General features: G+C 44.4%; 1 protein-coding gene across 2 annotated transcripts in view; it reads right to left on the bottom strand.

Annotated features, from left to right (window-relative positions):
- snrkb (SNF related kinase b) overlaps positions 1-16220 on the bottom strand; it is a 36395-nt gene that overhangs the window by 15596 nt on the left and 4579 nt on the right. Inside the window, exons 1-2 of one of the 2 annotated variants that reach the window (XM_031801374.1) lie at positions 12410-12597; positions 9656-10374 (exon numbers count right to left, since the gene is read on the bottom strand). In XM_031801374.1, coding sequence (XP_031657234.1) covers positions 9656-10244 — 589 coding nt within the window. In that variant the 5' untranslated portion in view covers positions 10245-10374; positions 12410-12597. Of the gene's footprint in view, positions 1-9655; positions 10375-12409; positions 12598-16220 lie in introns of those variants that run through there. The other variant, XM_020456252.2, reaches the window with a different exon arrangement.

Raw genomic sequence — 16220 nt, forward strand, 5'->3', positions numbered from 1 at the left:
CATCAGGGGTGTGCACTTAGTCCCCTCCTGTACTCCCTGTTCACCTACGACTGCGTGGCCAAACACAACTCCAACACCATCATTATGTTTGCTGACGACAACAGTGGTAGGCCTGATCACCGACAACGATGAGACAGCTTATAGGGAGGAGGTCTGAGAACTGGCAGTGTGGTGTTAGGACAACAACCTCTCCCTCAATGTGAGCAAGACAAAGGAGCTGAACGTGGACTACAGGAAAGGTGGGCCGAACAGCCCCCATTAACATCGACGGGGCTGTGGTGGAGCGGGTCGAGTGTCCACATCACCAACAAACTATCATGTTCCAAGCACACCAAGACAGTCGTGAAGAGGGCACGACAAACCTTTTTCCCACTCAGGAGACTGAAAAGAATTTGCATGGGTCCCCAGATCCTCAAAGTTCTACAGCTACACCATCGAGCACATCCAGACCGGTTGTATTACCGCCTGGTATGGCAACTGCTTGGCATCTGTAAGGCGCTACAGAGGCGCTACAGAAGGTAATGCATACGGCCCAGTACATCCCTGAGGCCAAGCTTCCTGCCATCCAGGACCAAAATACTAGGCGTGTAAGAGGAAAGCCCAAAAATTGTCAGAGACTGTTTTCTCTGCTACCGCACGGCAAGAGGTACCAGAGTGCCAAGTATAGGATTAAAAGGCTCCTCAACACCTTCTACCCCCAAGCCATAAAACTGCTGAACAATTAATCAAATGGCCACCAGACTATTACATGACCCACCCCCCCAAACATTTATTTTGTACACTGCTGCTACTCGCTATTTATTATCTATGCATATTCACTTCACCCCTACCTATATGTACAAACTACTTTAACCTGTACCCCCACACATTGACTCGGTACCGGTACCCCATGTATATAGCCTTGTTATGTTATTGTGTTACTTTTTATTATTTTGTACTTTTAGTTTATTTAGTAAATATTTTCTTAACTCTTTTTGAACTGCACTGTTGGTTAAGGGCTTGTAAGTAAGCATTTTACAGGAAGGTCTACACTTCTTATATTCGGCGCATGTGACAAAGTTTGATTTGATTTAACCTCTTGAGTGTAGGGGGCAGTATTTTGATGTTTGGATGAAAAACGTACCCAAATGAAACTGCCTATTTCTCAGGCCCAGAATCTAGAATATGCATGTAATTGTCGGATTAGGATAGAAAACACTCTAAAGTTTCCGAAACTGTCAAAATATTATCTGTGAGTATAACAGAACTGATATTGCAGGCAAAAACCTGAGGAAAATCCAACCCGGAACCCGGTTTTTCCTGAAAGCTCTCTGTTCCATAGCCTGCCTACGCTCCATTTAAAGGGATATCAACCAGATTCCTTTTCCTATGGCTTCCCCATGGTGTGAACAGTCTTTAGACATAGTTTCAGGCTTTTATTTTGAAAAATGAGCGAGAAAGATCACATCGCGTCATTGTATGGCTGGGTGCCAGCAGCGTTTTGCATGCGCACCAGCTTGGAGAAGACACTTCTCTCTCTCTCCTATTGAAGAAGGTACAGTCCCAGCTGAAATATTATCGATTATATATTGTAAAAACAACCTGAGGATTGATCATAAAAAAACGTTTGACATGTTTCTACGAACATTACGGATACTATTTGAATTTTCGTCTGTGATGTCGTGACCGCTCGAGCCTGTGGATTACTGAACATAACGCACCAACCAAATGGAGGTATTTTTGGATATAGAAATAATCTTTATGGAACAAAAGGAACATTTATTGTGTAACTGGGAGTCTCGTGAGTGCAAACATCTGAAGATCATCAAAGGTAAGCGATTTAATTCATTGCTTTTCTGACTTTCGTGACCAATCTACTTGGCTGCTAGCTGTTTGTAATATTTTGTCTACTGAGAGCGATCTCCTTAAATAAACGCTTGGTATGCTTTCGCCAAAAAGCTTTATTGAAATCTGACACGCCAGGTGGATTTACAACATGCTAAGCTGTGTTTTGCTATATTGCACTTGTGATTTCATGAAAATTTAATATTTTTCGTAATTTAATTTGAATTTGGCACTCTGCAATTCAGCGGATGTTGACGAAAATGATCCCGCTAACGGGATGGGTGCATCAAGAAGTTTAATATCTCACTTTTTCGAGATGCCTACAAGGGCCTCCCCTGCCCTCCCTTTGGCAAATTAGATCACAACTCCATTTGGTCCTCCCTTCCTATATGGCAGAAACTCAAAACAGGAAGTACCCGTGCTAAGGACTATTCAACGCTGGTCTGTTCAACCTGAATCCACTTCCGCTTCAAAATGGTTTTGATCACACGGACTGGGATATGTTCCGGATAGCCTCTGAGAATAACATTGACGTATACACGGACAAGGTGACTGAGTTCATCAGGAAGTGCATAGGGAATGTTGTTCCCACGGTGACTATTAAAACCTATCCAAACCTGAAACGGTGAATAGATGACCGCATTCGCTCAAAACTATAAGCGTGAACCACTGCATTTAACCATTGCAAGGTGACTTGGAATATGGTTGAATACAAACATTGTAGTTATTCCCTCAGTAAGCCAATCAAACAGGCAAAACGTCAGTACAGAGACAAAGTTGAATCGCAATTCAACGGCTTAGACACAAGACATATGTGGCAGGGTCTACAGACAATCACGGATTACAAAGGGAAAACCAGCCACGTCAGACACCGACGTCTTGCTCCCAGACAAGCTAAACACCTACTTCGCCCTCTTTGAGGATAACACATTGCCACCGACGCGGCCCGCTCCCAAGGACTGTGGGCTCTCGTTCTCCGTGGCCGACTTGAGCAAGACATTTAAGCGTGTTAACCCTCGCAAGGCTGCCGGCCCATGCGGCATCCCTAGCCGCATCCTCAGAGCATGCACAGACCAGCTGGCTGGAGTGTTTACGGACATATTCAATCTCTCCCTATCCCAGTCTGCTGTCCCAACTTGCTTCAAGATGTCCACCACTGTTCCTGTACCCAAGAAAGCAAAGGTAACTGAACTAAATGACTATCGCCCCATAGCACTCACTTCTGTCATCATGAAGTGCTTTGAGAGGCTAGTTAAGGATCATATCACCTCTACCTTACCTGACACCCAAGACCTACTTCAATTTGCTTACTAATTTGCATACGTTGGGCAGACTGCACCACCCTCTGGAGAGCCATGTGGTTGCAGGTGGTGCAGTCTGCCCAACGTATGACCGGGGTCACATTGCCTGCCCTCCAGGACACCTACAGCACCTGATGTTACAGGAAGGCCAAAAAGATCATCAAGAACATCAACCACCCGAGCCATGGCCTGTTCACCCTGTTATCATCCAGAAGGCGAGGTCAGTACAGGTTCATCAAAGCTGGGACGAGAGACTGAAAAACAGCTTCTATCTCAAGGCCATTAGACTGTTAAATAGCCATCACTAGTCGGCTACCACCCAGTTACTCAACCCTGCACTTTAGAGGTTGGTGCCCTATATACATAGACATGGAATCACTGGCCATTTTAATAATGGAACACTAGTCACTTTAATAATGTTTCCATACTGGTTTACTCATGTGTATATTCTGTATTTTAGTCAATGCCACTCCGACATTGCTCGTCCTAATATTTACATATTTCTTAATTCCATTCTTTTACTTTTAGATTTGTGTATTGTTATATACAACTGCACTGTTGGAGCTAGGAAAACAAGCATTTTGCTACACCCGCAATAATATCTGCTAAATATGTGTATGTGACCAATCATTTTTTTGTTTTTAGTTTTGTTGATGCTGATAACGGAATGTATGTTTTTTAAATAACATTCTTGTGGTTTTTATGGAAAACTTGCTTAATGTTCTTGAAACAATTTGAGGACATTACTGTAAATAGAACCATGAGGAAACAATATGATGAAGTACTGAAATTCCCACAGAAGAATGTCGTTTCTTAACGTTCTCTGAACTATTCGAGAACATTCCCAATGTCAAACCAGTTGGAGAACATTACTAGAACATTACCAAAATGTTCATTAAATGTAACCATGTTGGACATTTTAGGAAACGTAATGAAAGTAATAAAGTAATGAAATGCCAAGAAAATGTAGTTTCTTGCACTGAGATGCAGTGCCTTAGACCACTGCGCCACTCGGGACCTTATGGACTACCCTCTTCAATTCAAACCACAGTTTTTCAATGTCTAGTGACTAAGCTGGCCATTGCAAAATAATTTTGTGGCCAATAAACCATTTCTTTGTGGATTTTGATGTGTGCTTGGGGTTATGGTCTTGCTGGAAGATCAACTCCTGACAGAGGCAACCAGGTTTTTGGCAAAAACGTCCTGGCACTGGGTAAAGTTCCTGATGCTGTTAACCTTAAGGGCCCCAGGACCAGTGGAAGCAAAATAGCCCCATCAAAGACCCACCATATTTGAAAGGAGATATGGCTTTTTTTTCTGCTCATGTGTTCTCATTTTGACACCAAACCCACCACTGGTGTGCGCGGCCAAAGAGCTGTATTTTCATGTCCTCAAAAAAAAAATGTAAACGCCTGGAGTTTGCAAAACGGCGTGTGTGTGTGTGTGGAGAGCTAGTTCTCCTGGTCTCTCTCTCTGTTCTGTCAAATATCCTACCAGATGGTGTTCAGTCCCTCTCTCAGAGGAAATGCTCTGTCCTAGAGTAAATAATGAGAGCCCTCTACCTCACCCAATCTGTTCCTCTCTCCCTAAATCTGTCACACTCGGACTGAACGAGAGGATCATACTAAACCACTGAATCACCATGCAGTGACGCCTCATGGAATGGGGTAAGGGTGAATCATAGAAAGGAAACTACACCCACTTTAGACTGATGAATGAAAATAGTTTATCTGAAAGCACATAATCACAAGCATTACCTGCTACAACTCTCCTTAACTCTACCTCAAAGTTGTATATTAATGAGCGCCAACTGGCCTGCTACTAACTCTCCCCAACTCTACATGTAGATTTCCTCTGCTTTTGAGTATGCCAAGACTGTCCGTTTAGGCACAACCCAGGTAGAGACAGACAAGTTCTACTTAAATGGACACAAGACAAGACCTGAGATGGTATCTGACTGTTCTTCTCCACACTGCTTTGTTTGGCTTATACAGTATAGCAGCCATGTGTTAAGACACAGAACAGGCCACTGTCCCATCGCCCTGGGTCTGGTACTGCTGCGTGGCTCTGCACACACAGGCCTCTGATTTTCTCTGCCTCATCATATGACCACAGTCATGCTGCACTCCGTTTAATGGCCCTTGGGATCCATTCATAGCTTCATACAGTACCCACCTGTAAAATACCAGTACACCCTGTACAAATATTTAATACGTGGTTGTACATTTGTTTGTATATTGCAACATAGGTGTATGAGTGATACACAGTGTGCTATAAAAAGGAGTTTATGACTCACGTCCCCATGGACTAAGGTAATCTCTTTTCTCAGTACAGAAGGGACATCTCTTTCTCAGAGCTACTCAGCATTATCCACAAACCTGCATCTGTGCAGAAAGAGGGATATAATGGAGTATCATATCTCTAAGCTCTTCTTTCACACGCACATGTCACGCCTTGCAGTGCTCCGCAGAGCTGCAAGGCTGGTGTCAACCTCGTTTGCATTCTGTCCAATCACTCCAATCTTCCAGGTGTCATTTATCTTCTAAGAGCAGTTTGAAATTCTTACATTGGAAATTCAATTTACTTTCTGAATTGCCTGAATGTAAATGGAGTTGACCCCAACCCTGCTGTGTTGTGTTGTGCTGTGTTATCATAACAGGGCTGCATGGCAGTATAATGGCAGTGGGCCTCAGTGAGCAAGCTGCCTCGCTCAGCTGGCACTCTGTCACTAAGACCTAATAAGTAGATTACACCAGCACCTGCTTAGTGGACCAGGATAAGAGCATGCTGAACTAATGAATATTCATTAAGTGATACTGTAACTGTACACAACCACCCAGGTAACCTGTGGAAATACTACATCACACCGACTCAGGCTCCATCCATGGCATTTACAGGCGTCATCAGAAGACGACTAAGTCACAGAGACTAGACCATAGAATCCAGTAGTAATAGGATATCTGTGGTCTAGAGACACAATGCCTTCGGAAAGTATTCAGACCCCTTGACTTTTTCCACATTTTGTTAGATTACAGCCTTATTTTAAAATGTATTAAATCGTTTTTTCCCCCCTCAACCTACACACAATACCCCATAATGATAAAAGCAAAAACAGGTTTTTAGAAATGTTTGCTAATTTATTTTAAAAAAGAAGAAAAAATATATATCACACATAAGTACTCAGACCCTTTACTCAGTGCTAAGTTGAAGCACCTTTGGCAGTGATTACAGCCTTGTGTCTTCTTGGGTATGACGTGAGAAGCTTGGCACACGTGTATTTGGGGTTCTTTTCTGCAGATCCTCACAAGCTCTGTCAGGTTGGATGGGGAGCGTTGCTGCACAGCCATTTTCACGTCTCTTCAGAGATTTTTGATCGGATTCAAGTCCGGGCTCTGACTGGGCCACTCAAGGACATTCCGAGACTTGTCCCGAAGCCACTCCTGCAATGTCTTGACTGTGTGCTTAGGATCGTTGTCCTGTTGGAAGGTGAACCTTCGTTCCAGTCTGCGGTCCTGAGCATTCTGAAGCAGGTGTTCATCAAGGATCTCTATATGTACTTTGCTCCATTCATCTTTGCCTCGATCCTGACTAGTCTCCCAGTCCCTGCCATTGAAAAACCACCACAGGTGGACTCCAATCAAGTTGGAGTCTTGATTGGATATCTCAAGTATAATCAATGTAAACAGGACGCACCTGAGCTCAATTTAGACTCTCAAAGCAAAGTGTCTGAATACTTATGTAAATAAGGTATGTTTTTTGTTATTACATTTGCTAAAATTTCTAAAACCATATTTATGCTTTTCATTATGGGGCATTGTATTTAATAGATGGATTAAATACAATCTATTTTAGAATAAAGCTGTAACAAAATGTGGAAAAATTCAAGGGGTCTGAATACTTTCTGAAGGCACTAAATATAATCACACACACACACACACAGCAGGCCTTGTCCCGGCTTGACTTCAACAGCCTGTCAGATAACATCAGGGACAAGTTGATACTAGAAACAAGGTCTCTTCAGCCACATGGGTAGGTGTGTGTTGTTTCCCAGGCTCATTGACTGGGCTCAAACCAGGTTAACGCCCCAAACCTGTCCCGTGCCGTATGTTGGTTGTGGAATGGGACCTTTCTCTGTGCCAGGCACTGCAGTGCCCAGCATGCCACACAATCTGATTATACCACTGTGAGCCTCAACCCAGTGGGCAGACTGCCACTGGTCAGTCGCACACACAACACCAAGGCCACCCACATGCAATAGGTCTAAATATTTGGGATTTTACAATAGTTCCACTGCCTTGCAAGCCAATAATCTTGTTTTGATCTAATTATCAAAATGTGTGCCAGATGTGTTTGAGGTTAATCAACCCGTAGTAACCAGAGGGATGAAACCAAAAAAATCAGCTCTGATTTACTTGAGCTTCCACTAGAAATGTAGGTGAGCACTGTCCAAGCATTATTGCACGTGCCCACAGTGACACACATAGGACTGATCAGAGAATATACTGTGGCTCCAGTGATCAGAGAATATACTGTAGCTCCAGTGATCAGAGAATATGCTCCAGTGATCAGAGAATATACTGTAGCTCCAGTGATCAGAGAATATACTCTAGCTCCAGTGATCAGAGAATATACTCTAGCTCCAGTGATCAGAGAATATTGTAGCTCCACTGATCAGAGAATATACTGTAGCTCCAGTGATCAGAGAATATACTGTAGCTCCAGTGATTGTCACCAGTATCCCGGCTACAATAGTCTCTATTTGAGGTGAGGAAGTTAAAGCCAGGTACTGGTGAATGTGGTGGTTGTGTTGTGGTTGTGTCTTTAGTTTCAGTGCACATGCCTAAACCCCTGCGGTCCCTCTGCAGTGGGAAGCCCACTTAGCTTTTGGCACCTGGCAGGCTTAGCTGGAGCTGTATCTCAGAGGAGTCTGACCCAGTTAGGGGCTGGCACACTCCCAGCACCACACTGCATACAGCCCAGTCAGTATGACTGTCGTCTGTGTTACCAGCCCTGCATGGGTCACATGGCTGCTTGAGAACAGTCTCAACTATATGTTCTATAGTATGTAGCCATAAGGGATATTCTTTACTTTGCGTAGCGCTGATCATCATTCTTTCACATGGCCCATCAGCAGTTATGATTAAGGAATGTACATGACCATGCATCTGCGCACTAGAAGAGTGTTGTGCCGAGATGAGGTATGAATCTGATTTGAGTCCCTCTAAACTGTGATCCTGTCAGGTGTTCCCTGGCCAGTGGCCATTACCTAACAGGTCTCATAGGGTTACTGGATTGCTCACTGCTAAAAACCCAGGGAATAACTCTTCTACTATTGCTCAGTGTTCTGCTAGGGTGTTAATGACACCGCACCATAACACTTTCCACATGTTAAGATGTCATGGTGCATTTTCACAATAACAGTCCATTTCCCTGTAGCAGATGAATGAGGTGCAGCCAGGTGTTCATATCTGGGGCAGACCAGGAGTGTGTATTTGGGGCATGCTTAGGTCTGGAATACTACAGGACTGGAGACATTGTACATTTACTCTCGCTGCACTACTCTCCACTGATTTTAATTTCATTGAAGAAAAATCCAGATACAACCCTGTCTGTCTGCGGAAAACAAACCAGACCTAAAAACAACATCAGTGGGCAGACAGGCTGAACTGTAAGTGGAAACCCACAGTCCTCCTACCCTGACACAGAGACAACTATCCGCCTGGCTCTAGGCTTTAAAGATGGAATTCGCAGTAGGGGAAAACAGCGCCACTGGCCGCCCCACCACCGTTGTTATTATTGCCGAGCTGAGGTAAAAAAAAATATACAGTGTGATACATATTCTGCTCTTCTATCGCGCGTGCAATGATGTCCGGGGGGAGGGGGACTGTGTTCGTTGTTTACAGTAACTTTTGTTGTTGTAATATCGCAAACAGACATGGCTGTTTCCCCATGAAGGATTCCAGCTTTAAGCCCTGCATGTACACAGCTTCACTGTCCCTGCCCTGGATTAAAGCCCTGTGTGGATTGCTTCAACCACACCGCCCATCCACACGCAAATTACATTTCCATTCCAGATTCTATGCAGCCAAGAGAGTAGTCCATCTGTTCACGTTTGTGTGTGTGTGTGTATGTTGGGTGAGCTAGAGGAATGCCTGCCTGACTGACAGATCCACAGGCAGTACCACAGACACGCCCATGTTCATCTCTCCAGCTTTATCTTGGTCTCAGGGGATTTATGGTAATTGTGTAGCTCAATGGCTTAGCCTTAGAGGGACCTGAATCTATATATGTGGTCTTACGGGTAGAATATAATTTTAAAAACTCAGTGAATCACGTACTTCTCTGCAAAATGAGTCACACGCAAACAATGTTCTATTTATTTTATCTTCACATTTCTCTCATCTCATTGCATCACTTGACCCTTCCTATGAAGAAAACAGCCAGCCAAACAGCCAGCCAGACAACCAGATGGACAGACAGACCCCCCTGCCCAACCAGACACCCCCGTCCCGGTCCCCCATTTGTCTTACCTACAGCCGGAGCATCATACTCATCTCCCAGCAGGATCTCTGGGGCGGAGTAAGCCAGCGAGCCACAGCTGGTCATCAGCATGGTCCCGGGCTTGAAGAGGTTGCTGAAGCCGAAGTCGGTCAGCTTGACGGTCCCCTGCTGCCTGAAGAACACCACGTTCTCTGGCTTGAGGTCTCGGTGCACCACGTGGAGCCGGTGGCAGTAGGAGATTGCTCGGACGATCTGGGCGAAGTGAACTTTAGCCGTGTCCTCAGCCACGCCACCCTCGTGGCGCAAGATGTAATCATACATGTCTCCTCCATCGCCCAGCTCCAAGATGAGGTAGAGCTTGTTGGCAGTGTCGATGACCTCGTAGAGCCGCACCACATTGGGATGCTGCACCAGCTTCATACAGCGCACCTCCTGCAGCAGGTGGCCCGTCGCCATGGCGTCCAGCTTGGTCTTGTCGATCACCTTGACCGCCACCAGCTGGCCTGTGAAGACGTGGCGTGCCAGCTTGACAACAGCGAAGTGGCCTTTGCCCAGCGTGCGATCCAGGTCATAGAGGCCGGCGATCTTTCCCTCGTAGCCGCTCTTGGAGGCAGCCATGTCTGGGTGGGGCAGGGCAGAGACGGGGTGAGGGGAGTGGTGTGTTGGTGCTGGAGACAGTCTCAGTCTGGATGAGGGGCCTTGGAGGGGTCTTGAAGCTCTATGGAGGCTCTCTCTACTGATGCATTACCTGGACAAACAGAGAGATGTGACACAGAGTTGTGCTTGATATCAAACAAGACGGAGGAGGGTTTTAGTGCAGATTGGTATGTGAAATGGGGTGTTTGAAATAAACTAAAACCTATATACTTTGGGCCTTATGTGTCAATGTATTGTAATTTCTGCAGTCTGTTGCAGCTAGGGTCCTTATTCCAGTGCGAGTGCTCTGATCAGTGGTACAGACTGAGTGCTCATTGTGTGGACTGCCATTACAGTACTGCTACGGTAACACACACACACATTATGCAACTGCTTTCAACAAGCTATTCATTGTAGAGGTCTATACATTTGTGCAAACTATATTACAATATGAACAGAATCTACTTTTACAATCTTGAAACTAATTTTATCAGTCATAGTGGCCATTGTCAACATTTATGCAATTTAAACTTCAGAACGGTTGCCAAAATATCCTGGCTGCACTTCATTCTCATTTCCAGTTTCTCACACAGACTGTCCTGCCACTGAACCTATACGTGTACATGCGTGCGCGTGTGTGTACAGTAGGCCTGACAGACCGGTTAGGGAAGCGTTCCTATCAACATAAGGGAGTGGAAGCATCAAGCAGGAAGTAGCCTCATTGACAAACACAGACAGTTGAGGAGGCCATGTTACGACAACTAAAAAGCTTTTTTCTGTGACACCTTATGACATTAAAACAGTCTCAAATCCCTTAATGGCATCATAAACACCCAAGCAACCTTCTGTGCCTCGAGGAATCCCAGAGGACTTTCGAAGGAAGCAGGAAAGAAGGCAGAAAGAACAACAGAACAGGCGTCACTATTGTAGTGCTCTAGGCATAGATACACATAACTGTGAGGATAATAGCCAGGACAGGAGAGGGGAAATGCTAGAATAAACAGAGGTTTAGTTGAGGAAGGGCTCGATGGAGGAGGGTGGCAGATACAGACAAGGTTGGAAGGGATAAAGACTATGGATGTTGAGTGTGTTTAGGGAATTAGTGGCAGGGAGTCAGATAACAGCAATCCTGCAAAAATGGTATGGATCAATATCTGTAATGAGATATCATAATTTGTTTGTGTGGGTGTATCGCAGTGTGGATGTGTGTGTATCGCGGTGTGTGCATGCGTTTGTGCGTGCATGTGTGTGTGTGTGTGTGTGTGTGTGCGCGTTCGTGCAAGTGTGTGTGTGCGTGTCTGTGTAACTGAATGGTTAAAGAGCAACTGCCCCTAAACTTCTCATTTATAAAACAGTCTGTGGCATTAATTAGACTACAAAAGTGTAAATAGGATAATTTTGGTCAAAGTCAGTCTCATCCAAAACAGAGTTTGTGAGACTTGTGATCGTGACTGCCTCACAATGTAAATTAAGGTTGGGTTTGGTTCGATCCCACCCACACCCACAGCTGGCAGCACTCAAGTGATCATCAATTCGGAGGGCAGATGCCCGTGGTAAATTTAAATTTGGGTTGACTTTGGATATCCCTATGGGGCTAGTTAGGGCCCATCGGTGAATTACACAATATACAAAGGGACAATATGTTAAAATTCCAATAGCGTTACATTTCGATGACTTAAAAACATCAAACCAACTATAAATTGTAGAAATGCATATGCAAATATTGAATGCATTTAATGAGAACTAAAAAGGTGAACAACATGAAAATTATGTAATTTTACATTGTGTAATTTTATTGACGGTCCTTAACTAGCCCTGGGGAAATGCTATCTAAAGTCAAACAAACTTTGCCACGGTCGCACACCTGCTGGCTGAAGCTAATTAGCTAAATCATTTGGCAAACTCTTCCCACTTGCAAACACACTCATCAAATCAGACCCCGAGACCAAGACACGCATTTCTTAATGAACCATATCTAAAAATCAGGCCAAATCAGGAAGTGCAGTCGCCCTTTAATGAGAAGCAGAAGGGTTGGAGAGAGAGCAGGCCTTCTCACATGTGTCTGAGTGCAGAGTCCTTGGAGGAGCATGTGCAGACAGACACAGAGCTCTGTATGCAGAAATCAATGCTGCTAATTATTGACCTACACACAGTCTGATGGGCGTCTGATGGCAAAGTCTCTGGACTCTCTCTGCAGCATAGGAGACACCCAAACCTTCAGCCAACAAGAAACAGTCTCATAACATAACTTGTGTATAATGCTAAAGAAACGTGACAGTGGATCTTCATGTTTACACTGTGTTTTTGTTGCCACTGTAAAGCTGGACAACTGAACTTATAGCTAACCTACCTGAAACATTGTGGGAATCCATTAGGGTTAGGTGGTATTATTACAAGAAGTGAACACAAAGGGCGCTATTTTTAAAACCCAAAAATGATTAGTTATCTCATAGTTATACTTAACTTATAAGCAGTGGCACAGCACGCCCCCCTAGCGGGAGCTGTGGGAGTGCGTGCTGTGCCACCAAAAATTATAAAAGAGCCGTGTCCCCGACCCCAAAAATAATACAAATAAAGATGTTGTATTTAATGCACAAAACAATTTAAGCAACAGGGATCTTGATCCAGGAGGGGATTTAATGTCTCTGCTGTAACCAAGAAGCTTGATCTTGACATCTAGCCACTTAGCAAGTTAGCAAACCAAATGCATAGCTAGAGGCCTGAGCTGCATATCATTTATTTGACACATCTTAGATTTCTTATAGTTATATACTTAACATAGATAGAAGGAGTGGCGTAGCATTTCTTATAGTTATATACTTAACATAGATAGGAGTGGCGTAGCATGCACCCCGGGTGCCCCCAAATTGTTTAATTTAAAATGAGTTTTTTTATGGTATTGAAAATCATACCATTGGTAATTCAAAATATACCGTTTATATCATATACTGAGGTATCAGCCAAGCCTAGTGTATACATACACTAAAGCTGTGTTCGAAAACTAACTCATACTAACTAAGTTCCCGGATGTCGTACTAAATTCGCTAAAATACGAAGTATACAAGCAGTGGACACTATTTCCATGCTTTTAGGCCCCATAATGCAATTATTCAGAAAATGAGCATAGCTTCACAACGTTTTCAGATTTTAAGAAAATGGAGGAAAATATGCAGCCAAAGTCCGACGAGAGCTTATAAAAATTCATTGCTTTAAATCAAATCAAATCAATTCAAATCAAATTTTATTTGTCACATACACATGGTTAGCAGATGTTAATGCGAGTGTAGCGAAATGCGACCATGCAGTAATATCTAACAAGTAATCTAACAATTCCACAACAACTACCTTATACACACAAGTGTAAAGGAATGAATAAGAATATGTACATAAAAATATATGAATATGCGATGGCCGAACGGCATAGGCAAGATAGAGTAGATGGTATAGAATACAGTATATACAGTAACAAAGTATTGAGATAAACTTTTGTTATTGACCAAATACTTATTTTCCACCATAATTTGCAAATAAATTAATTAAAAATCCTACAATGTGATTTTCTGGATTTTTTTTTCTCATTTTGTCTGTCATGGTTGAAGTGTACTACCTATGATAAATTACAGGCCTCTCATCTTTTTAAGTGGGAGAACTTGCACAATTGGTGGCTGACTAAATACTTTTTTGCCCCACTGTACATATGAGATGAGTAATGTAGGGTATGTAAACATTATATAAAGTGGCATTGTTTAAAGTGGCTAGTGATACGTTTATTACATCAAGTTTTCCATTATTAAAGTGGCTAGAGATGAGTCAGTATGTTAGCAGCAGCCACTCAATGTTAGTGATGGCTGTTTAACAGTCTGATGGCCTTGAGATTGAAGCTGTTTTTCAGTCTCTCGGTCCCCGCTTTGATGCACCTGTACTGACCTCGCCTTCTGGATGATAGTGGGGTGAACAGGCAATGGCTCGGGTGGTTGTTGTCCTTGATGATCTTTTTGGCCTTCCCGTGACATCGGGTGGTGTAGGTGTTTTGGAGGGCAGGTAGTTTGTCCCCGGTGATGCGTTGTGCAGACCTCACTACCCTCTGGAGAGCCTTACGGTTGTGGGCGGAGCAGTTGCCGTACCAGGCAGTGATACAGCCCGACAGGATGCTCTCGGTTGTGCATCTGTAAAAATTTGTGAGTGTTTTTGGTGACAAGATGAATTTCTTTAGTCTCCTGAGGTTGAAGAGGCGCTGCTGCGCTTTCTTCACCACGTGTGTCTGTGTGGGTGGACCATTTCCGTTTGTCCGTGATGTGTACGCTGAGGAACTTAAAACTTTCCACCTTCTCCACTACTGTCCCGTCGATGTGGATAGGGGGCTGCTCCCTCTGCTGTTTCCTGAAGTCCATGACCATCTCCTTTGTTTTGTTGACATTGAGTGTGAGGTTATTTTCCTGACACCACACTCCGAGGGCCCTCACCTCCTCCCTGTAGGCCGTCTCGTCATTGTTGGTAATCAAGCCTACCACTGTAGTATCGTCTGCAAACTTGATGATTGAGTTGGAGTCGTGCATGGCGACGCAGTCATGGGTGAACAGGGAGTACAGGAGAGGGCTGAGAACGCACCCTTGTGTGGCCCCAGTGTTGAGGATCAGCGGGTAGGAGATGTTTCCTACCCTCACCACCTGGGGGGTGGCCCGTCAGGAAGTCCAGGACCCAGTTGCACAGAGCAGGGTCGAGACACAGGGTCTCGAGCTTAATGACGAGTTTGGAGGGTACTATGGTGTTAAATGCTGAGCTGTAGTCGATGAACAGCATTCTTACATAGGTATTCCTCTTGTCCAGATGGGTTTGTGCAGTGTGCAGTGTGATTGCGATTGCGTCGTCTGTGTGCCTATTGGGGCGGTAAGCAAATTGGAGTGGGTCTAGGGTGTCAGGTAGGGTGCAGGTGATATTGTCCTTGACTAGTCACTCAAAGCACTTCATGATGACGGAAGTGAGTGCTACGGGACGATAGTCATTTAGCTCAGTTACCTTCGCTTTCTTGGGAACAGGAACAATGGTGACCCTCTTGAAGCATGTGGGAACAGCAGACTGGGATAAGGTTTGATTGAATATGTCCGTAAACACACCAGCCAGCTGATCTGCGCATGCTCTAAGGACGCGGCTGGGGATGCCGTCTCGGCCGACAGCCTTGCGAGGGTTAACACGTTTAAATAGCTGCAGTAAAGGAGAGCCCGCAGGTTTTAGTAGCGGGCCATGTCAGTGGCACTGTATTGTCCTCAAAGCGAGTGTCACGCCCTGACCTTAGAGAGCTGTTTTATTTCTCTATTTGGTTAGGTCAGGGTGTGATGTAGGGTGGGCATTCTGTTGTATTTTCTATGTTTTCTATTTCTTTGTTTTGGCCGGGTATGATTCTCAATCAAGGACAGCTGTCTATTTGTTGTCTCTGATTGGGAACCATACTTAGGCAACCATTTTTCCCACCTGTCTTTGTGGGTAGTTAACTTTGTTGGTGGCACTAATGCCCTGTAAGCTTCACGGTTGGTTTTCCGTTTGTTGTTTTGTTGGCGACATTTTGAAATAAAAAGGAAAATGTACGCTCACCACGCTGCACCTTGGTCTTCTTCCAGCAATGGCCATGACAGCGAGCAAAGACGTTGTTTCGTTTGTCTGGGAGCAAGACATCGTGGTCCGCGACGGGGCTGGTTTTCTTTTTGTAGTCCGTGATTGACTGTAGACCCTGCCACATACCTCTCGTGTCTGAGCCATTGAATTGCGACTCTACTTTGTCTCTATACTGACGATTAGCTTGTTTGATTGCCTTGCGGAGGGAATAGCTACACTGTTTGTATTCGGTCATGTTTCCAGTCACCTTGCCCTGATTAAAAGCAGTGGTTCGCGCTTTCAGTTTTGTGCGAATGCTGCCATCAATCCATGGTTTCTGGTTGGGGAATGTTTTAATAGACGCTGTTG

This window comes from Oncorhynchus kisutch, linkage group LG22, assembly GCF_002021735.2.
Source record: "Oncorhynchus kisutch isolate 150728-3 linkage group LG22, Okis_V2, whole genome shotgun sequence".
NCBI lineage: Eukaryota > Metazoa > Chordata > Actinopteri > Salmoniformes > Salmonidae > Oncorhynchus > Oncorhynchus kisutch.